Source organism: Pristis pectinata, chromosome 14 (assembly GCF_009764475.1).
Source record: "Pristis pectinata isolate sPriPec2 chromosome 14, sPriPec2.1.pri, whole genome shotgun sequence".
Classification (NCBI taxonomy): Eukaryota; Metazoa; Chordata; class Chondrichthyes; order Rhinopristiformes; family Pristidae; genus Pristis; species Pristis pectinata.
The window spans coordinates 8453661-8478407 of record NC_067418.1 but is presented as its reverse complement, the minus strand read 5'-3'; the positions used below and the strand labels follow the sequence as shown (position 1 = coordinate 8478407).

The window sequence follows — 24747 nt, the reverse complement described above, 5'->3', positions numbered from 1 at the left end:
CATGAAGGATATATGCATATCTATTAAGTGACACAAGGGTCATAATCAGAAGACAGATTTAAGATGATTTACAAAGAGAAATCAAGTTTATTCCATAATTTTAATCTAGTAACATATTGGTACCTAGAATGCACTGCCCAAGAGTGGTGGAAGCAGATTCAATAATAACTCTTGAAAGAGAATTAAGTGAACACTTAAATGCAGGGGAACATAAAGGGCAACGTGGAAAGATGCACAATAGGTCCAACAGCCTCCTCTCATAGTGAAAAAATTATGATCCTATGGGGCTAGTCACTGACATTCCTGGTTTTGTCTTCCTCCAACTCCTTGCCTCACCGAAAATATTCTTACACAAAGGAATTGCTATATGAAGGAAAGAAATATGCATTTTTAAATATCAATTGATGAGCACCTTGTAATTTTACATACTTGGCAATATAAGGATACAGAACATTTATAAAAGACATGAAAATCCAAATCAGCAGCTACTATATTGCTAAAATATAACCCAATATTCCAAAATGCAAAATCTGCTCAAATAAAATACTTATCTCTCATATTGGCTAACAGGATAGGCTAACAGAATGACTGTGCAAACCATATCAAGTCAACTCTTACAATTGCAATGTTCAGAAGCTGAAATCAATAATGAGTTATGAGCCGAGACATAAATTATCAAGACAACTTTCTGATGCCTTTTAGCAAGTTGCAACATAACATCCCAGCATTTACATTCTATGCCCCGACTTATGAAGGGAAGCATGCCATATGCCTTCTTAACGATCTGATCGATCGATATTGCCACTTTCAGGGAACTATAGACTTGTAACCCTCTCTGCTCATCAACAATGCTAATGCCATGACTGTTCTCTCTCCAAGAAAGGTCAACTTCAGAACTTAATTTTTTTTCTTTCCACAGATCATGTCTGACTTGCTCTCCACAGCCCTATTCACACATCATCCTTCTACTCAGAGTACTGAAAAGGATCATGGTCAAGCAATCAAGTGATTTTAAAATTCTCACCCTGATTTTTACAACCCTCTATGGCTTCATCCATCTTCAAGTCAGCAACCTTCCAAGATTGCTGTGCACTTCCAAAACCGGCCTCTTGAACAGCCTAATGCTAATCTCTCTCCACCAAGTAATACCTTCAGCTGCCTTGTCTATAACCTGGAATTTCACCCTCAGTTTCAATGCTCTTCATCTTAAAATTGACCTTCTTTTTTTGTCTGGTTACCTATCTTATCTGGAGCAGTATCAAAATCTGTCTAATTGCACCCCAGCGTTGGGCCATTAAAATAATGACAAGCTTCACCTGTTGAGTAATCACAGGTAGCTGAACTGCCAGGAAATCAGGGCAGGCAAGGTAGTGTAGTGGTTAACGTAACGCTATTACAGCACCAGCAACCCAGGTACAATTCCGGCCACTGTCTGTAAGGAGTTTGTACATTTCACCATGTCCGCGTGGGTTTCCTCCCACATTTTATAGATGTACGGGTTAGGAAGTTGTGGGCGTGCTATGTTGGTGCTGGAAGAGTGGCAACACTTGCAGGCTGCCCCCAGAACACTACACAAAAAGATGAATTTCACTGTGTGTTTCAATGTACATGCAACTAATAGAGATATCTTATCTAAATCAAAAAATAATCACCCAAATTTTTTTTTTAAATCTCTCCAGTTTGGATTCAGGGTGATCCCAATCATAAAACTGCAGATTCAACTTATCATGCACCCACAACTGCTAGGAATTTTATACAGTATATTGGATGGATGTGTTAAGTAAAAGTACAATACTTCATATATAGAGTAAAAATATTGCTCATACAGCAAACATGAATTGGGCAATGAAACACATACTGGTCCAATTCTACTTGCAAGTATAACTTCAATGAGAGTTAAACTTAAGAATGAATCTAAAGGAGTGAAAAAAAAATTAATGCACATACTATATTGCTGAAAATAATCTTAAATGCATCCATTCCTTAAATAATTGACCTAGTCAAAACACATGGTATATTCAAAGGCATTTAAGAAAGCAATTATTGTGGATACAAATCAGAGACACAGATGGAAAATTGTAATTAAAGTAGACAAAATTGCTAGATTTGCAAGATTACTGTTCTTCTGGGCGATTAACATACTATAACATGTTAAAGATTGTTAATGTACCTCTGGAGATCTTACCAGCTCATTTTGATTAAACCTTGCTCAATGACCAAGTTGCAGACACTTTAGTGCTGAAGCCAATTATTCTGAAGAACTTGCCACCTACACAATAAAAATATTTTGTAGTCCAGCTTGGTGGGACTTCAGAAATCTGCATACGTATAAAACCCATCCCCAAGGACTAAATTTTTTTGATAACCAACCTGACCAAACATGGTCCCATTGAGTATCAAAAAAATAAGACTGGTAGCCAAGCTGTAGTAGGGCTGCTCACATCTGGTTCTATTTTAACCTATTTAGTCATGGCTCAAGAAACCCTGCAACAACTTTTCTCCTGGCTCCAAATCTAGACTCAAGAGTCAACCAAGGAATGGTTGACTCGAGAGTCTGGAATTGGAACCTCTCTTACCCTTCATTTGTTGACTGCAAGTTGGCAACATCACCCAAAAACAGCACCAGTTTCCTTGACACTCAGCAACCAACTCTGTGCCCATTTCAGTTCATTTGTTTCCAAAGCTCTCGTCAAGGCCTTTGTTCCATCTATGGTCAACAATTCCAATTCTCACTGGCTTCCCATTTTCCACCCTGTATCATTGTGAACTTCTCAAAACTCTGCTGCCTCTATCTTCATACCCCACATCGCATTCACCCATCACTTCTACACCATTTGATCCATACTGGTTCACAGTTCAGTGATGCTGCAATTTTAAATTGTTCAAATTTTTCCAATTACTCTGCTCACTTCAAACTCCTCCCAACTTATAAACATTCAAAATCCCCACACTTATTAGCTCTGGCACTTTACACATCTGATTTTAAAAGTCTTCCACCATTGCCAATGATGCCTTCAGGTTCTGAAATGCTTACCTCTAAGATTCCCTTCCAAATTTTTCCAAACACTTATTCCTTCATTGAGACCTTCCTTAAAACCTGCTTATTTAACAAAACTTTTGGCCTCCCCTGATAGTTCCCTAGCTGCTTATTAATGTGCCTGTGGAGCACTTTGGGATATGTTAACAAACTGTCTACATCAATGGTGCTGAGGTCGAGAGGGTTGAGAGCTTCAAGTTCCTGCAAGTGAACATCACCAACAGCCTGTCCTGGTCAAATCATGTAGATGCCATGGCCAAGAAAGCTCACCAGCGCCTCTACTTCCTCAGGAGGCTAAAAAAATTTGGTCTGTCCCCTTTGACTCTCACCACTTTTATCGATGCACCATAGAAAGCATCCTATCTGGATGCATCATGGCTTGGTATGGCAACTGCTCTGCCCAGGACCACAAGAAGCTGCAGAGTTGTGGACACAGCCCAGCACATCACAGACACCAGCCTCCCCTCCTTGGACTGTCTTTACCTCTCATTGTCTTGGTGAAGCAGCCAGCATAATCAAAGACCCCACCCACCCAGGACATTCTCTCTTCTCTCCTCTTCCATCGGGTAGAAGATACAAGAGCCTGAGGGCACGTACCACCAGACTTAAGGACAGCTTCTACCCCACTGTGATAAGACTATTGAACAGTTCCCTTATACAATGAGATGGACTCTGACCTCACAATCTACCTTGTTGTGACCTTGCACCTTATTGCACTGCACTTTCTCTGTAGTTGTGACACTATACTCCGTACTGTTATTGTTTTTACCTGTACTACCTCAATGCATTCTGTACTAACCCAACGTAACTGCACTGTGTAATGAATTGACCTGTACGATCGGTATGCAAGACAAGTTTTTCACTGTACCTTGGTACAAGTGACAATAATAAACCAATACCAATTGCATGTACATAACAGTAAAATAACCAGAGGTTACACAAAAATTGACATCAATCATAGATTTTAAGAAGAGTAGAGAATTGGCAAGACGGGGTGTTTTAGAGACTGAAATTGGGCCTGGCCATCTGACTTCAATCACTGCACCCATCAGAGGATGTACAAGATGCCTGAATTAAGAGTACAGGACATCAAAAGTCTTTTTAGAAAGGACAGTAGAGATGGGCAACATTTTTGGATGAACTTGTTGAGAATGAATGCAAGAAAATGCTGACCAGTGGACATCAGAGCAGTCAGGCTGAGAAGAAACAGTGACATCTCCCAGACAGTCATTGACACTTTGAGAAGATCTTCTCTCCAGAACCTCTAGCCTCAGTCTCAAACCATGCATAGAACACATCTACCACCGCCCCAAGGTCTCTCCTAGCATTTCACCTTATTCTTATCCCACAGAACTTACTTCTTCTACCTTAATGCAATTCTTGCACTCCTTATCCAGCTTCTTCCCACTTACACCCATAACAATCCTCTTACCACCTGCAAATTTGATAGTTTGCAGCTCCCAACCAGTTCATTTTTACCACTGACATCCAATCCTTCAGAATGGATCAACCCACATCAGAATGGCCTTAAAAGGGACATTTTACTTATAAACAATGTATCAGTTAATAAAAGTTAACCTTCACTTGTTTACTACCATACCATTTAATGTAGCTTCCTAATCAACCATTGCCAATTCAGACCTCAAGTCTGAATAAAGTAAACTACAAAGACATAAGACCTTGGTTTTAGATTGAACAAAATTGCTTTCAATCTTTACATAAAATTCGATCATATCATGATGACTGTTCACTAAAGACCCCTTAACTTTCAGGTTTACATTCCCATTGCACATTAATAGACCTAAAATAGTCTACTCCCTCACTGATCCTTAACATACACTGATCTCTTACACATTTCATAAACTGATCCTCCACACTGTTACTACTATTCAGGTTTATCCAGTCTATAGGCAAGGTCCTCTGATTATATTATCGCCCGGCTACATGCATTTCCAATTTCCCAATTTGTATTATGCCCACCAATGTCTCTTGCTGTTTCTCACTTAAACTGATTCTCTCCTGCCCTTATTATCAGGCTATCCCACATTTCCTATTTTTCCCGTCAGCAATGTTTCAATCTCAGCCTTAATCTCTTTGCAACGTCGTCTCAGTAATGGCTATTAGATTGTACCCATTTATTTCAATTTGCTCTATTAATTCATTTACTGCATTGCAAGTGCTATGTGCATTCAGATCACTCCTATGTACAATGCAAAAATAAATTAAAATGTTTACCTACCTCCCCCACCAGCCTGCTGGAAATATCAAATAATCTCCGAAGAACTTGCACACCAAACTCAGTATACTTTACCCAAGTCAAATAAACTAAAAAATAGACCTTAATCCATTCATAGCTATTAGTCCAATGTGTTTATCCAAGCAGCATACTAACTGTGGAAAGATTTAGTCATAAAACGTCCAGTTGGTTCTGCAAATCGTTATAATGCATTTTAATTCTGAATTGTGATTAAGATGACATTTAGTCACAGAATAGGCATTTGCCACTTTACCAATGTTAAAAAAGGAATGCAGTCGGTAAATCAATTAACACTTGTGAATTTTGATAAAAAGCCTGTTGAGATTACAATTCACTGTTTACAGATCCAAAGTTACAAATATAAAAGGGTTCTAAAGGCATACTTTCAGTTTCTATCAAATGATATCTGAATAGTGGGAGAGTTTTCAAGTTTGGTGGAAGTATAAGATTTTAAGATAATCAGCACATAGTATTGCAGGTATATGGATGGTTCCCAACAAATTTGTTCTTGCTTGAAACTCAAACTGAGAAATACACATGAAGTTCACAAAAAATGAGGTTCTCTCTCTTCTGGATTTCTAAAGCACATTCCTTACTTTATGCTTTGGAAGTGATCCAGCCAACACTATTTTATGGATCATTTTTTGCAGATGATACAAAAATTGGCCTTGTAGTAGACAGGGAGGAGGAAAGCTTTCAACTTCACGAGGATATAGATGGTCTGATCATTTGGGCAGAAGAGCTGCAAATGGAATTTAATCCAGAGGAGTGCAAATTAACTCATTTGGGGAGGTGCAACAAGGCAAGGGAAAATACAATTACTAGAACATTGAGAAGTGGGAAGGAATGAAGGGACCTTTGAGTGTTTGTTCACAGATCATTAAAAGTAACAGGTAGATAAGGTGGCTAAAAAGACATATGGGATGCCTTGGTTAACAAGAGAAAGCATAGGAACAGGGAGGTTATGCTAGAATTACAAACTATTTATTAGGCCAGAGCTTGAGTGTTATGTACAGTTCTAGTCACCACATTACAGGAAAGATGTGTCTGCACTGGAGAGGGTGCAGAGTGATTTATGAGGATATTGTCAGGAGTGGAAAATTTTAGCTGAGAGAATAATTAGTTAGGTTGGGAACATATAAAGGGGACTAAATTGAGGTGTATAGTGGGACTGGCTGCAGGAATAAGAAGGATCCTTTTCTTCTAGAAGGCAGATTCAAAAATTAGGGGCATACCTTTAAAGTAATCAGTAGTAGGACTGGAGGGAGGTTGAATAAGAAACCTTTTGCGCTAGGGTGGTTGGGGACTGAAACTCAATGCCTGAAAGGAGGGCGAGATAGAAAGCCTCATAGTTAAAAAGTGCCTGGATATGCATACATTACTGAGGATGCAGGAATGGAATAAGTTGTGACCTCTTTCTCAACTGGTACAGACATTATGGGCCAAATGGTCTCCTTCCTGCACCTGTAGTCCTTTATTCTCTTCCCTATGATGTATACATTATTCTTCCCTAAATATGTCAATGCTATTGTCTCCCTTCTCACTCCATACGGTAGCAAGTTCCACATTCATATCAATAATGTCAACTGTAATGAACTATTCAGGGCTTCAACTTCACTCAATAAACCACAATCAGAAACTACGCGTCTTCTTCTTGGGATCAGGCTAACCAAGTTAACATTGTTTTAAAAGGTTTAGAAAATTGATCATAAGAAACAATTTCAATAAGATCATAAGAAACAATTTCAATAAGATCATAAGAAACAATTTCAATAACCTGAGTTTGCTTATCTTATCTTCACAGTCGATGCATTTTCTTCTAGCATCAAGAGGAACTCACCATCTGAGTAATAAATTATTTATAAAGAGTGCATAAAAGTTTAAGACTTAAGGTCACTTAATCAACATGTGTTGAAATTGTACAATGGCTGTTGAGATTTTGAATTCAGTTTAAATACTTCAAACATAAAATCTGATCATTTAAAAGGTGATCATGTAACTGTCAGAATGACAAAAAAAAATCAATTTGGCTTATTAACTTCCTTTAAAGAAAGTCTTTCGTCCTTACCCCATGCACCAATTGTGTGACCACTTACATCAACATGGTCCTTCAGCAGCCTAGCTAGCCACTCACAAGTAACACAACAAGTCCATTCAATTTAAGGCATTGCTACCATATCAGGGTAATTAAGAATAAAAGCCAGATCTTTTGGTGATATCACATCTCAAGAATGAGATTTTTTAAAAATTGGACTTTGCAGATAAATGAATTACACTGGCACTGTGTTGAATCAACCCCTTGGCAGTAAAGAAACAAAGTTTCCAAATGAAATTTCACCCTTCACTAATTCTGCGTACATGCAAAGAACAAAACTCCAATTTGGATTGCAGGTTTTCCCACAGCAGCCTTTTACATATTGATCTTCCAATTAACAGAGTTCCATTTTAAAGTTTGAGATTACTAATTGGACAATTCTCAGAAATCAACAAAATAAACTGTACAAAGTTGTCCCCAACTTCAACAGGTCATATACTAATTTGAATGCAATGAGCACAGGGGGTGATGTGTTGGTTAAACATTCAGAAGTCTGGATTAACAATACAGGAACCCAAGTTCAAATCCCAAGATTTCAACTATGGAATTTAAATGCAGCCAAGTAATTTGCAATTTTAAAAAAAAGCCATTAGTATTAACTAGAATGTTGCAAAACCCCAGCAGGATCACTACTGTCATACAGGGGAGGAAATGTGACACCTGGTGTGGTCTTTGTGCAATTCTTAAAGATCCTCTGAAATTGCTCACCAAGCCACATAGTTCCAAGTACATTGGCTCCACCACTTATGCCCAGATATAACAAAATGCTCTGCACATCCTAATTAAATTTCATCTTATGCAACTAAATTCATATCAGATGTGCATGTCAAAGTTACAGAAGGGAAATTACTAAGTATTAATATTGGGCTTGTGCTATATATTTACAATGTAGGGCTTTACAATTTTGTAGATGACTTGAAGCAAAAAATCCAAATCATTAGATGCAAGTCTAATAAATTTACAGGTATGGGGGGGGGGGGGGGGGGGTGGTGCAGGGGCGGGGTGAAATGAAAGAACTCCACTTTCTTAATGATCCTGTACCAATTTAAATCAGTTACATGTTTGTGCCTCCATGCAAATCACTTACCAAGACTTGCAGATGAAATTCTAAACATTTAAGTTCAGCCCAATAATACAAAAACCTTAAACGAATCTTATATTCCAGAATTCGGCACTGCAGACAAATGACAATGTTCATTAAAATTCTGCTTTAAGATAAACAGTATTTGGTGCTATTTGAATGAAATTTTTTTTTAAAAAAGCAGGATTTCAAACTCAATGTGGGTCACAGATAAATGGGGAATTTGTACAAAAGAAAAGAATTGCACTTGCTGAAGAGTGCAATTGGTATACTTTGTTGTGTTTATAATCAGGATTTAGGAAGATATATTGGGGAATGAGTAAACCCCTTTCTGTCACATCATCTTGAAACCCCAATAGAATATCAGATCTGAACTGCAAAATTCAGGAAGACAGATCAGCTTTCCAAACTTTAGTTATCTCCAGAGAGATCTTTCTTTTTTATTGAGAAACTAAAGACAGCCAAGGCTATAGCACACAACATGACCAAGGTTGAAGACTAAAGACAAGGTATGTCCAAAGTATTAACAGGACAAAAAGCTTGTATTTTAAAAAAAAATCAAGAAATCATACAATTCTGAACTTCTAGGAAAAGTATGAGAATGCTGCATCTCTACAACAAAATAGTGACATGGAGAAGACAAAGAAGAACTCTGAAAGAATTTGTGAAAAGCTTAACAAAACTACTGAGTGTTGTAGTATTGCTACAATCATTCAGTATTTTTACAGAGATGCTTTAGAGCTGAAAGGAGGAAGTAGCTTTCATGCAAAAACTTGTTCAGGAATGCAAAAAAAGCTTTCTGAAGTATTTTCCCTGATCTAAAGTGAAAGATCTGGCTTTTATAGAAAATTAAGAATTTTTGAAGAAACGATGAGCTTTCCTGGAAAACAGCTTCACAACAGATGCATAGCATCAGGGTAGGTTATGGTGATAATGTAATATATGATCACACAAGCAGCAAACTGATAAAAATATTTTAAAGATGCAAAGCCACATCTCATTTATGCTAGATTGCAGGTCAGGTCAACACCATTAATAATGGCCTGATTTTAAATCAAATACTGAAGCCTAACATTCATAAGACAACTGCTAAGATTTACATAATGAAATCTGGATTTATCCTGATGACATGAAAAAAAAGATTTACAAGGCAATAATCAGGTTAACAGAAATGGATAGAACAATGTGATATCCTGTTCACTGTAGCTGGTCTTGCAGGTTAGAAAACAAATAAACAAACTTAAATGAAGCTTTGAACCATAATTTGGTGAACTTGCCTTATTTTTGACCCTCTTATTTTTCACCTTTACCTCCCTTACTTGCTGCCTTCTCTCAAATCAGGAGTTTGATTATAAGATTCTTCACAATCACCAGTATTAATGCATCACATGGCAGATGTGTTTGAAAGGACATTGCAAATTTCTTTTAACTTTTCCTCCATGGAGAAAAAATGCTTTGAGAGCGAGCTTAATGAATTGATCCAAAATGTAATCCATCTCAACAACTGAACTATAGGATCTTCCAGTGAAGAATTAATGTTCTGCCATCAGAACTTCAACTTTAAATATTCCAATCAACAAATAAATGTGGGTGGCACTTCAGTCACCAGGTTGTGTATTTGTCACACTCCAGAAAATAAATACAAAACTTTGACAGGGTGGTACTGTCAGAGATGTACTCTTTTAAATGAGATGGAAGTCCTGTCCATCTCCAGCAGATGTATTGGATCGCATATTATTTCAGCATCAATGAAACCCATAACTTCTAAGTCAAGAAGAAGGGTGAAAGGTAGATTCTCCCAAGTCCAATTTTGACATGAAATCATATTGTTATTTCTTCTTCATCACCAGATTTATATCTTTGAAATCCCTACCCAACAATACCTTTGACATAGTTCACTGCTTTCTCAAGAACAATTAAGGATCTGCAGTAATTGTTGGCTTTGCCAATGGCATCCATACCTTGAGAAATGAATTTTTAAAAACTTTTTTCAGACAAGCTACAGAAATTTTCCCTGGCTAAATTTTAGCCTTCAACTAGTAATTGAACTAGTAATTAAACGTTGCTGTTTGCAGGAACTTACTATGTACAAAATGGTTGCTACGTTGCCTTCATTACAATAATTACAAAGAAAAAATAGCAAGAGTATGAAGTGCTTTGGATCACCTCAGGGTTGTGAAAAGATGCAAAACAGTGGAGGCATAACAATTAATGCTGCTGCCTCAGTTCGAGGGACCTAGGTTTGATCACGACGTGGATGCTGCCCTTCTGGAGTTTGCATGCTCCCCCTGTAATGCTGAATGTTTCAGTTTCCTCTCACGTCACAGAAATGTGCTAGTAAGGAGAAGTGGCTAGTCTAAAATATCCCCTAATGTCAGAAAGGGCAAAAAAAAAACCAAAGGGGTATCGATGGGCATGTGCGAGAGAATGAGTTGTAGGGCTCATGTGTAGGGGAAGAGGAATGGACTAATGAGATTGCTGGGAGCCAGCACGGTTCCGGATGAGGTAAATGCCCCCCTTCTGTGCTGCAATGTGCAAGTTAACTTAAGGCCTTTTTAAAATTTGTAATAAAAAGTTATTTTCCAATAATAGCGATTTTAACATGTTTTTCGCCTAAAAGTATCAAAAAGTTTAAGCCTTTATATCTCTGCATTAAAATGTAACTGCAAGGAGCAGAATGTAAACAATTAAAGCCATACAACATGGGAAACAATTAATTAGTACCGTAACAATTCCACATAGATTTTACGTGCGTAACTTGTCAAACTTAACGCAAATTAACATCAAACAACCTGTCTGCCTCAGGAACAAAGTTGAATGCACACGAATGATGTTTGCTTGAATTGAGTTGCTGATGACTAAAAAGTTTGAAACACTTGACGAGAACTCTTACAAGTCCCCGCAGCAGAACTCGTGTGATTCCTGTAGACCACGCCTACTTTTGCAAACTCTTAAAACGTTCTCCACTTCCATTAACAATAAAAAGTCAAACACCGATCCCTGAATCTGTACCAAAGAGCTTTCTTAAACAGTTTGCAATCAATGTAGAATTACTTCAAAAAAAAGAGAAGGGACGAAGATAAGGGGCGGTGGAAACAAAACAATTTTGCTGAAGGCCCTGATCTGAGCCCTGTGCAAGAGCCGCTCTTCATCCCTCCCGACCCCTGTGGACATGTTATCAAAGGCGATCAAGAGGAAAATAAGCATTTTTTTAAAAATTACCGGGAGGGAAAGGAGATTAAAAATAATTAACCTAGAGATAAACCACTGAAAAATGCAGGGGCCCAACTCCGCTGGACACCGACACAGGATTTCTGCGGTGGGGGAAGCGGAGAAGGCCTCGAAGCCCCCTACTCGATTTTTCCTCTCGCCGTTAGATAGTGAGGGGAGGGGAGAGGAGGAGGACACGTTCAAGCCCGGCCAGCCCTCCCCAAACACACGCACCTCAGCCGGTCAGGCCGCCCGCCCCAAGCGCGCCCACCTTTCTCCCCCTCACCTGGACTTGACGCCGCTCCCCGCCCGCTCGTACGGCCACGCTTGCCCGCTGGCGACCAGCGGGTCGGTGAAGTTGGGCGCCGTGTAGTTCCTGTCCATGTTCCGAGTGCGCGGCGGCGGCGGTGGCGCTCGCTGGCTGGCGGGCGGGCGGGAGGGAGGCCCGTCCGTCACATGCCTCGCGCCGTTGGCCGGCGGCCGTTGGGAGCCGCGCTTGTGGCGGGAGCGCGGGCCCCGGGGCGCCTCTCAGCCTGAGAGAGAGAGAGAGAGAGAGAGTCCACGGAATGCAAACGGCCTCACTTTCTGATTCCTCTCCCTCTCTCTTCCCCCCAACAACGCTGGTTCTTCCCAGGATGCACCTCCTTCTGCTCCAGACCACAGCGAGAGAGCTGGCGTCAGGGAAGCCAAACGCGTGAGCGTCAGGAATTGGGGAGGGACAAGGCTGGGGCTGGCTATCGCCTGATAGCCCAGGCCCACCGTGCCGAGGCATGCTTATAACGTTCCACCGCTCACATATGCTCTTCCTGGCTTTCCTGACACTTAAGTGGTGTCTGGACCCCGCAGAATTTGGTTGATTACCAAAGCTTGCTAATGCTTGAATGTTGTCTGGTCTCATAATGCAGGGTGTAGTAATAGTTTGTCTCCAAAGCTTGCTAATGCTTGAATGTTGTCTGGTCTCATAATGCAGGGTGTAGTAATAGTTTGTCTCCAAAGCTTGCTAATGCTTGAATGTTGTCTGGTCTCATAATGCAAGGGTTAGTAATAGTTTGTCTCCAAAGCTTGCTAATGCTTGAATGTTGTCTGGTCTCATAATGCAAGGGTTAGTAATAGTTTGTCTCCAAAGCTTGCTAATGCTTGAATGTTGTCTGGTCTTATAATATGGGATTTGGTAATAGTTTGTTTCCAAAGCTTGCTGATGCTCGAATGTTGTCTGGTCTCATATAATGTAGGGTGAATTGGTTTATTATTGTCACATGTACCGAGGTACAGTGGAAAAACTTTGTTTTGCATTGCCATCCATACAGACCATTTCATCACATCAGTACATTGAGAAATACAAAGGAAAAACAATAGCAGAATAAAGTTTTACAGTTACAGAGAAAGTACGGTGCAGGCAGACAATAAGTTGCAAGGTCATGATGAGCTGTATTGTGAGGTCAAGAGTCCATCTTATCGTACAAGGGGACCATTCAACGGTCTTATAATAGTGGGATAGAAGCTGGCCTTGAGCCTGGTGGCACCTACTTTCAGGCTTTTGTATCTTCTTCTCCAATATATGGTTTATTTCCTAGTAGTTCCACGATGTCAAAGTTTACCGATGCTTCATTTCCTGGTACCACAGTAATAGTTTGGTAATAGTAGTCTGTTCAGAACCACAGTACCTGGCTTGTTGATGCATGATTGCTCAGGACCATTAATGTCAGTGTCTACTATGCTAATATTGCTTAGCTAATACTAGTGCTTGCTAATGTTGGATTGATTTATCACAGAATACTTTAATCAGCTTGAATTCCTAGACTGACCAAGACTTTGAGTCCAGATGAAGGGTTTTGTCCCGAAACGTCGACTGTCCATTTCTCTCCATAGATGCTGTCTGAGCTACTGAGTTCCTCCACCTCTTTGTGTGTGGTACCAACACTAGTTTGTTGATGAATGATTGTACATTCTCTTTCCCAGGATTTGATAATAAAACATTATCACATCATATAAAACTAATTGGTGGTTTAATTGTTCTGTCTTGCAGGACCAAGAATGGCTTTGATTGCTTACTGGATAGTGGACAGCAAAACTGTTATGGCACAGACGAAGGCTATTCGTTCCATCGGGTCAGTGCCAGCTCTTTGTAGAGTATCCAGTCAGTCCCATTCCCCTGCTGGTAGAATAGTAGTGTTATCTTTGGTCACTTCCTAATCCTTAATTCCTAATTTCAAACAAAACTGGGAGTTTGTTCATTTTTGATGACTGGGTTGTATTATAACTTGCCTTAGTTGATCATCCAGTTGCAGAATGCAATGTAAGACTGATGAAGTGTCTGAAAGTTAAAAATCTAAGGCAAAGCAAATAAATGAGCAAAATATTTTCACTTCACTGATCATAGACCATTTAAATTATTTAACAATTTGCAGCAATAACAAAGTGTATTTTAATGCTCATAGAGTCATGGAGAGATTCAGCATGGAAACAGGCCCTTTGGCCCACCAAATCTGTGTTGACCATCATCCATTTGCTGTTAGAAAATACCTCTCATTAGACAATTCAATGGCAACCCCTGTTGGAAAGGGAGTCTTTCTCCTCCTCGCTGACAATCAACAAAGGATCAACCTCAAGGATGCGTGCTGAGCCCACTGCTCTACTCTCTCTACACAGCTCAAATGCCATCCATAAATTCACCAATGACACCACTGTTGTTGGCAAAATCTCAGATGGCAATGAGAAGGTGTACAGGAGTGAGATAGATCGGCTGATTGAGTGGTGTCACAACAACAACCTTGCACTCAACATTTGGAATTGATTGTGGACTTCAGGAAGGGGAAGTTGGGAGAACACAGACCAGTCTTCATTGAGGGGTCAGTGGTGGGAAGGGTGAGCAGCTTCAAGTTCCTGGGCGTCGATATCTCAGAGGATCTATTTTGGGCCCAACAGATTGATGCAATCACAAAGAAGGCATGCCAGCGGCTCTACTTCATTAAGCGTTTGAGGAGATTTGGTGTGTCACCAAAGACTCTTGCAAATTTCTACAGATGTACAGTGGAGAGCATTCTGACTGGTTGCATCACTGCCTGGTATGGAGGCTCCAATGTGCACAATTGAAAGAGGCTGCAGAGGGTTGTAGACTCAACTAGCTCCATCATGGACACAAAACTCACCCCTCCATCGAGGACATCTTCAAGAGGTGGTGCCTCAAGAAGGCGGCATCCATCATTAAGGAGCCTTGCCGTCCGGGATATGTCCTCTTCTCGTTACTACCATCGGGGAGAAGGTACAGGAGCCTGAAGACCCACACTCAACATTTCAGGAACAGCTTCTTCCTCTCCGCCATCTGACTTCTGAACGGTCCATGAACACTACCTCATTATTCCTCTTTTGCACTATTTATTTTTGTAACTTATAGTAATTTTTGTCGTACTGTACTGCTGCCGCAAAACAACAAATTTCACGACATATGTCAGTGATAATAAACCTGATTCTGATTCTTCAGAACAGTATTATTATTAGTCAATCACATCACTTTAGTTGCAGAGAGATAACACACAGCTCAAGCACAAGTATAGCATTATCTGAATTGAGCTGTACAGTTAGCTCATGGTTGTCTTCAAATGTGAACCTGATTACCCTGGGTGAATCATTTGTACCTAATTTCTGCCTGCTGACATGTACAGTTCTCCATTTACTATCTTTTGGTGATAAACCAAAGAAAGTGTTTCCTACAGTATGGTTCTAATGATCAAAAAGTGATGATGATATTAGTTTCTTAAACATTTGTAATAAAATCCAGTCACTTGCCCTATCAAAAGTGTTAATGGCTGTTGGTATATTTCTATTTTGTTATCAATTCAATCTGTGTCTGTCATATCACTGATTCATGCTTAATCGATATTCTTCATTTATTTACACCTCACAGTTAATATATGGCCCAGGAGCTAGTAATGCTGAGAAAGTTGATGAAAATAATCCAAAGGATATGCTTTAATAACCTTTTAAAGGCAGAAAGAGCAAAACAAAGAGGTTTTTGAAGGAATCTCTTGTCAATAGAGCCAAGATTACTAATGCTCTGCCATCAAGTGAGGATCATGAGTGTAGTGTTTATAAACCTGAATTATGATGTATGCAATCAACATTATAAAACACACAGAATTGCTTATTTGATCTTTTTACAAAATTGGAGTGGAGTGTGAATGAATGTGTGATGTGCATGTATATGTGCACATGCACTAGCTGATTAGGCAGTGAAATGAACAAGATGCATGTTTCTCAGCATTTCTTCTAGTGGTGATTCATTATATCCCCGATACTATGTTCCATTAGAATAAGAACCCACACATTTAGTCCAACCAGGAGGAGGGAAACGCGGGAAAACAAAAATAGAACTGAAAGGCTGATGTGTAGGAAGCAGAAAATGTTCAATAGATTAGGCAGTGTCTGCAGAGAGAGAGAGAGACATAGTTAACGTTTCAGTGTGATGACCTTTCATTGGAACTCTTGGGTTGCTGAAGAATAATGAAAGTTCTGATAAAAATGAGAATGCGAATGGAGATGTAAAAGCTGGGTGTTATCAGTAATTGTATGAAAACTGACCATAATTCAGTGAATAATGTTATCAAAAGACAGCATGTAAATGAATTACAGGGAATACTTCAAAAGTGACTGTGCAGAGGTAGGAAGAGATGCCATTTCTGTAAATTATTCACTTTGACAAATGTGTCAAATTTAAATTGTTTAGAATAAAAATCTACCATTCTCCTTGATAAGAGCCTTACCTCCCCATTGCATTTTTGATTCATGTAATATCACAACCTGATGCACAAAACTCACATCAATTACTGAAAGGGCCAAGAAAAGCTGTAAATTAATTTATAATTTCTGTTGAATTTACATACTGATATTTTTAGTACTAGAATTCCCTGATTAAACTTGTTTTAACTGGAATCCTACACTTGAAGGTTATGTAATTTAGACTATATTGGACAGTTAGTTATTAAGATGTAAGTAAGTAGTTTGTCGTGTTACATTTCTGTCCATGGTTAAAAATAGCTAACCTGCAAATCTTCATTACACTGTGCATTTAAAATTTATTCAATATTTCTATCCAACCAGTCAATAAGAAGCATAAGCACACATGTAGTGTAAAACTGGTTTAATAACTCTGAGGAGCTGCAGTCTTCAAATCAAATCTAACAGTAAATTTAATATTTCCCAAGCTAATAATTAAAAATCGATTCATTACATTACATTGTATATTGGTCAAGATTTTGTAAATGATTGACGATTAGCTCAGATATTCCAAACGGTGTAACAAGAGGATTTAATTTGATACATCTTAATTTTGTGCTTAGATCAATTAATGATTTTCTGAAATTTACAATGTTAGCAAATTCCTGGCACAACCTTGGTGTATAGAAATGGTTAACAATTCTGTGTATTGTTCCTGGCATAAAGAAACTACAAACATATTAAAGTATTATTTTTATTTTCAAAATAAAATAGTGTTAGCATGTTTACCATATGCTCCAGTTATACTTCGAATCTGACACAATCCATTGTACATAAGTACTTCATCTCACAACCACATAAGGTTATACATTAATTAACGTATTAATAGATGTATAATTATATCTGACACAGTTAAAGATTGGCACCATACCATACACTAAGACTCTGAATCCAAAACCCTTAAAATCCTTTAAACTAAGTGCTGCTCAGGTAATTAAAGTGTTTTTGGCAACTGTTTACCATCTGTTATGCTTTAGCAGCTCTGCCTTACCTGCTTATGCCATTGAACTCTAAGATTATCCTTATGGTCTAGAATTTCAACTGCCGCAATGATAATTGGCAAGGAAATTACAAAATCTCTGTGGGCAGAGATTCACCCAACTGGTTTGCTCTCCAGCCAAAAGGAATTCCCAGTCACAGATAACATTGACTGATTCTCCCAATGCCTTGACTGCAAAACTGGTATTCTTAATCCCCATTTTGTTGGAAAAAAAATACCATTCAAAATTTTGCTGTTGGATAGGAAAAACTGAAGGAAACAAAACAAATTAACAGATAGGCAACATATCCAAAAATCAAAACTTAAGTTTTGAATTGCATGATTTTTTAAAATTGTGGGCATAGGGTTGTCACTGGCAACATTAGCATAAATTGGCCATTCTTAACAGTTTGGTTTCTCTGGTTAGATTACATCTGGAGTACTGTATGTGGGTCTGGACACCACACATTAGAAAGGATGTGACTGGCCTTGGGCAGATTTCAGCATAGATTAGGCTGAATTATACCAGGTTAAATTACAAGGAGCAATTATATTTGGTTTTCTCAATGTGAGGACTTCTCCATCAATACTGCAGGACTCCAATCCACAATGGCTCAAGTATAATATTAGCGTTTTACTTTATTCACCATCTAATGACCCATGGAGTTTACCTGTTTCTTTGTTCATGGTGGTATGTTAATTTCTGCCACAAATTACTGTTGAAACCATCTCCATCAAATCAAAAGTGGCAACTACACAAATTAACAATAGATCGCTAATACCAGGGACAATTAATACCTTAATGTTACAGTAAAGTTAAAGGATGAAATTATTGTCTGCTTGCCTTTTTGTCCACCACCTACAGGAGGTGTTACATGTTAGGAAATCGAAAAATATTTTGAAAACATGCAAGACCACAACACAATGGGGATAAAAAACTTAAGCCATAAATAAAAGAATGATAAAACAGATGAACTTGCAGGTGAATTAATGACATTTGAAATTCTATATAAACTACATCACATATTTTATAAGTATTATTTCTTGTTCTACATTGATCAAATGTGAATACAATTAAAGAAAGAGAAATAAAGGACTGCAGATGCTGGAATCTAGATGAAAAACACAATGATGCTGGAGGAACTCAGCAGGCAAGGCAGCATCTGTGGAGAAAGGTGGTCAACATTTCGGGTCAGGACCCTTCTTCAGGACTGAAGGTAGGAAAAGGAGAAGCCCAATAAATAGGAGGGAAAAACAGAGCAGTGATAGGTAGACAAAAGAGGGGAGGCAGGGTGGGCATAGGGTGGTGATAGGTAGATGCAGGTAAGAGATAGTGATAGGCGGGGGAGGGGGGAGAGCAGATCCACTGGGGGAATGGGTCAAAGGTAAGGAGAGAGAAAAAAAGGGGTTGCACTATTTGTACTTGCACAATTTTTTTTGTCTGCGTTTATTGTATGTCTTCTGTTTTATGTATGTCCTTTTTTGTGTGAGTCTGGGGGAAACGACATTTCATTCCTCCATGTGTTTTTATAGCATATGGGTGAATGACAATAAAGTAACTTGAACCTTGAAAGAGAGGCTAGGAAAGGGAAGAAAAGAAGAGGCATGGTTGGGTCGGGTGGGGGGGGGGGGGGGTGTGGAGGGGGGGGGATTAATTAAAGTGGGAGAATTCAATGTTCATTCCGGTAAGTTGCAAGGTTCCAAGATGGAAAATGAGGTGCTGTTCCTCCAGTTTGCGCTTGGAATCCTCCTGGCAGTGGAGGAGACTAGGTGACCATTTTGCAGAACACCTGCACTCTATAACTGTGATTTGCATCTCCCTGTTGCCAGTCACTTCAACTCCCCCTCCCACTCCATCACAGATATGTCAGTCCCAGGCTGCCAAGGGAGGAGATTGCTGTGGTTCTGACAAAACTTTTCAAATCTTCTCTGGCCACAGAAGCAATGCTATCTATCTGGAGGATAGCAAATGTGGCATCTTTATCCAAGAAGGGCAGCAGGGATGAACCAGGTAATTACAGACCTCCGACTCTAACATTATTGGAGGTAGTTTATTGTAAAGAATTCTGAGGACAGGATTAATCTGCACTTGGATAGGCAGGAATGAATCAAGGGTAGTCAAGGGGAGGTAGTGCTAGTTTGATTGGATTTTCTAAGGAGGTGGCTTAATGTGTCCATGAGGGTATTGTGGCTGATGTAGTCTTGGACTTCTGTAAGCCCTTTGACTAGGTCCTACATGGGAGACTGGTCCATAAAGTTAGATCTGGTCCAAGAGTTCCCAGGCAATTTGTCATATTGGATCTGAAATTGACTTTGTTGTAGGAGGCAGAGGTTGATGGTAGAGGGTTTTTTTATGATGAGAAGCCTGTGACTAGTAGTGTATCACACAATCTCTGCAGGGACATTGCAATTTTTTATATACATTAAAATCTGGATATGAATGTAGAAGATATGATTAGTTTTGCAAATGACACGAACATTGGTGATGTTGTGGTTGGTGAGGAAGATAGACTTCAGCTACAGGACAATATTGATCAGTTAGTAAAATGGGCGGAAAAATGCCAGATGGAATTTAACCTATAAAAGGTGTTACATTTTGGGAGAACTAATAAGGCTTGGATAAACACAATGTATAGTAATACCCTAGGAAGTACTGAGGAACAGAGGGATTTGGTGTACATGCCCAAGGATCTCTGAAGGCGCAGGTACTTAAGGTGATTAAGACGGAATACAAGATCCTTACCTTCATTAGCCAGGGCATCGAATATAAGAGCAGAGAGCTTATATTACAAATATATAAAACAGTAGCTGGTCCACAGCTGGAGTACTGTATATGGTACTGCACTGGAGAGGACGTAGACAAGATCGACCAATATGTTGTCTGGGATGGGGCGTTTCAGCTATGAGGAGAGACTGAATAGGCTAGATTTGTTTGCTTCAGAGTTGAGAAGGTTGAGTGGTGACCTGATTGAGTTAAGAGGGGCTTAGACAGAGGAGATAGTGAGAAATTTTTCCCCAGAACAGAAGTTTCCATGAGCAGAGGCCAAGCGTGTAAGATAAGGGGTAAGGGATTTACTGTGGATCTGAGAAAGAATATTTTCAGCCAGAGGGTGATTGAAACCTGGAACCCACTCCATGAAAGGTAGTGGAGACTGAGAACTATTTGGATGAGCACTTGAAACAGCCTGGCTTTTAGGCTACTGGCTGACTGCTGTGAAATGGGATTAGTGTAGATAGATACTTGATGACTAGCGTGGACCTGATGAGCCAAAGGGCCTGTTTCCATGTTCTGTAACAACACATGCCCAAAACAAAATGATATTTTTGTATATAACTCACTTTGAACTATAAATTGCCTTTAATGCTTCAAACAATTTGTCACTAAGATTATATTACAGATAATTCTATCACTTCAGTTTTGGAACAAATATCTGTTTGACAGTTAAAAAGTTTAATGTAACATTTCTGTTGTGTTTTTCATGGGACTAACTACAATAAGAATGTACAATGTCTTAACGTATAAGATATTGTGTATAGTCTTTTCTCCAGAGAAAAAGGAAAACTAAGGGGGGAACCTGTTGAGGTTTCTAAAACTGTGAAGGGAATTGATAGGATAGACTTTTGAGAAAATGTTTTCTGGTTTGTGATAACCTAAAACTAAAGATTATTAACATAAGGTAGTCTTTAATAAATCCAATCAGGAGTTTAAAAGAAACATCTTTTAAAACAAAAAAATCAGGAATAAGCAATCTATAATTTGCAATGAAAAATAGACTAAAAATGATTTCCAGATGTTGATAATCTTATATTTGATTGCTTTGTGAGGTGCTATCTAGTCAGAAAAAAACATGCCTCTGAATTTCCTGATCTATTGCTGTTAATTTACTTCAGCAGTGATTTGCATTTCTATATTTTTAATCTGTAATCACATAGTTAACCAGACTGAGTGAGTTACTTGAACTTCTCAATTAACTTTGGCAGAAGTATGATAAAGGAGATGTCAGATTCACAGGTAGATTTGTAATTCTACCTTTTTTATTGGAATTATTTTGTATCTGGACACTTCCATTGATTAGAATCTTAGTCTGTTGGTTTTTAATATGGGAGGATATATGATAAGAAGTAGTTCTGTTTAACAGCATATTTTATATGTCCCATTTACCAGAATAGATTTTTCGCCATCTTTCTGCTGAGTTTGTGTTATTGTTAATGCTATCCATAGGAGTAATTATTTAGTGACAGGAAATCCATAAAGTGCTTTTGGGCATCGTAACCACATTATTTAGTGGAGAATCAAGGGGGAAAAGAACTATAAATGCTGCAAATTCTGGGATTTAATGGAAGGAATTGGATTGAAATTTTGGTGATTTGGCCTCACCATAGCAGTTATTGCAAACACCCGGGGCTAGCAGCCAGCCTTTTCCCAATACCCTTCCCTAACCCCTCCTCGCTTACTTCCCCAGCTACAAACTCCCAAGAGGGAATATAATTGAGACCTTTTAGAGAGTAAATGAGGCTGAAATTGAAAACTTCTCAGGGATTAGCAGTGCATCAGCTTGGATTGTGCAGAAATCACCATTCCAGCACAATATTTGGAGCTAGGGGAAATATCAGCTGCAATGTTTAACTAACACATACCTGTTATTTATCAAGGAGGCTCTGCCTACATCCTTGAATATTTTCCTTCGTCCACATGGTAATCTCTTTCTTTAACAGCTGATATAAACTGTTTCAGGAGGCTTGTGTCAGGCCTGTGAGTGATGTAGCTCGCACAACAGCTGACTAAATGTAACTGTGACCTCAATGCTAGGATTGTTGGCCTGGGAGAGACCAGTGTTGTTGATTTGCTTGTCCTTCCAGTGAATTTGGAAGATTTTATGGAGTAAAGTTGGTGCTATCTTTCCAGTGCCTTGAGATGCTTGCTGTGGGTACTGCAGGTCTTAGAAGCATCTGAGAGGACAGGGATTACTGCTGCCTTGTAGACCATGAGTTTTGTGCTGGGTCTGAGGTAATTAGCATCAAGCATGCTTTTCCTCAATCGATCAGAGGTTGTGATAGCACATTGAAGGTGATGGTAGATTTCCTCATTGATGATTGCCACATGGGATGTGGTCCATGTTTTCCAAGGTCTGCTAAACTATTTGGGTGTGTAGTCTCTGCTGTAATGTAGAAAACATGGCAGCTAATTTGAACATAGTTAATGACTAGATAATCTATTCAGTTGTTTGAAAGATAATTATTGGCCAGAACACTAGGGAGTACTCTTCTTATAAATAATGTTGTGGGATTTTTCTTATGTATATCAGAAAGGGCAGACAGTGTCTATGTTTAATATTTTATATGAAACACAGCATCTCTGACAATACAGTGATCTCTCAGTATTATGCAGGATGATCAGCCTAGATTTTGTGCTCAAGGCTCAGGAATGGGTATGGAACTCTCAGCTATTCTTACTCAGAGATGAGAGTTCTGTAGCTGAACTGCAGAATGCTTCACAGTGACTGAACCTGAGTAGTGCTGAGTGTACTAGCATCTCCAGATTGCTCTAAATCTCTCCCTCTGCCTAACTGAGCACCTTTCATGAAGTATGTTTCCCATTATTTTCTCAATGTATAATACCCTGCAGTCATTTGTCTTTCATAGATCTGTCCTCCTGAAAGTACTCGCATTTTTTTCTATAATTCCATGGTTGCTTCATCCTACTCTGCTGCCTTGCCTGGTTTGAAATTATTTTATATGCAAGCCCTGGTCAATTTCTATTATGTTTCTGAATCCAGGTCACTTATTCGGGTCAGAAAAAGTGCTTGAACATTGATCCCTGGGGTGATCAAGTCTGTACATTCCTCCAACCTGTCATTACTTTTCTGACTGGTTTACTTTCTTCATGTTCTTATCCAAATACAAGCTTTCACTAAGATAACCAATATTTTGAGCTTGTTTTTCCATTGTCTTTTCCATTGAACTGGTTTTCTGGAAGTTCAACCATTACATACCTGGCATAAAATGACTTTGTTTTTACTTCTTGAAGGAGTTCAACCCCAGGATCTGCCTTTTCTGAATCTTACCTTGGCTGCTACTGACTGGATTCATTTCAAGAGGAAAATTTCCAACGTTGTTTCTGATGTTCAAAGTTGTTATTTTAACAGTTTCTAATGTAGTGTTAATGATTCTCAGGGTTTAGTTTGATTGCCTTTAGTTAAGAATAGGTGTTTTATTGGTTTGTTGTCATTCCACAGAGACCTATCCTGTACTTACCTATTACAACTTAATAAGTTTCACGCCCAGACTCAATACCTCAACAAGTATGCAAAATCCACCTTTGGAGATTTATTGGTTTTGACTTTCATCCAAAGCTTATTCTACTGTTTGTGACACCCAAGGATGTACATCTGACATGATGTCAGGCTGCAGCTGGTGCCACTTTTGTTTTCACTATTATTTGACCGCACATGCCACATTTCATCACCATCTGAAAGAGTGTGTAGGGCAACACTACCCCAAAGGGAAGCAATGAACCTTACAAGGGCAGTCACAACAAGCTGCTTTTAATCACAAACTAGCTTCCCACCAGCTGCAACAAGGGCAGAGTTGGATGAGGGCCTGCCCTCTCAGTTAGGAACAGGATATGCCACTGAGCCAAACCTTTTAAAAGTATTACCAAAATCATTCCAATGCTTTTTGTATATATGTGTAATTTGTTACAACAGGTTTTACCTTGTAGATTTCATTTCCACTATTTTTGGCAATTAAGTGGTTCAATGGCGTAGTCATTATATTACCGGATTAGAACCCTAGTGACCATGACTAATGATCTGAGGAAATCACTTTGAATAACACTGTGGTAGCTGGGGAATTTAAATTCATTTAATAATATAGTTTTCTGCTATATAAGCTGGCATTAAAACTACCGGATCCATGTAAAAACCCATCTGGTTACAAATGAGGTTTAGAGAAGGAAATCTGCTTTTCCTTACCCAGTCCAGCACTCCAGGTCCTCAGGAGTGGAAGTCTCATCATCTACTCTTGACATTATGGTATTAGTATTCTCATGAACCCAACATCAACATGATGGGAAATCACCATTGACCAGAAGCTCAAATGAACCAATACTGTGGCTACAAGAACCAGTCAGAGGCTGGGTATTCTGAAGTGAGTGATTCATTTTCTGACATGCCAAAGCCTTTCTACCTTCTACAAGCCACAAGTCAGCAGCATGATGGATTACTCTACACTTGCCTGGATTGGTGTAGCTCCAACAATTCACAAGAAGGTCAACACCATACAGGGCAAAACAGCCCTCTTGATTTGTACCCCA

General features: G+C 39.1%; 1 protein-coding gene across 1 annotated transcript in view; it reads right to left on the bottom strand.

The window, feature by feature from the left end:
* Positions 1 to 12339, bottom strand: part of qser1 (glutamine and serine rich 1) — a 102134-nt gene extending 89795 nt beyond the window's left edge. The window contains exon 1 of the mRNA XM_052029393.1: positions 11967 to 12339. Coding sequence (XP_051885353.1) covers positions 11967 to 12064 — 98 coding nt within the window. The 5' untranslated portion in view covers positions 12065 to 12339. The remainder of the gene's footprint in view (positions 1 to 11966) is intronic.
* Between the last annotated feature and the right edge of the window lie 12408 nt (positions 12340 to 24747).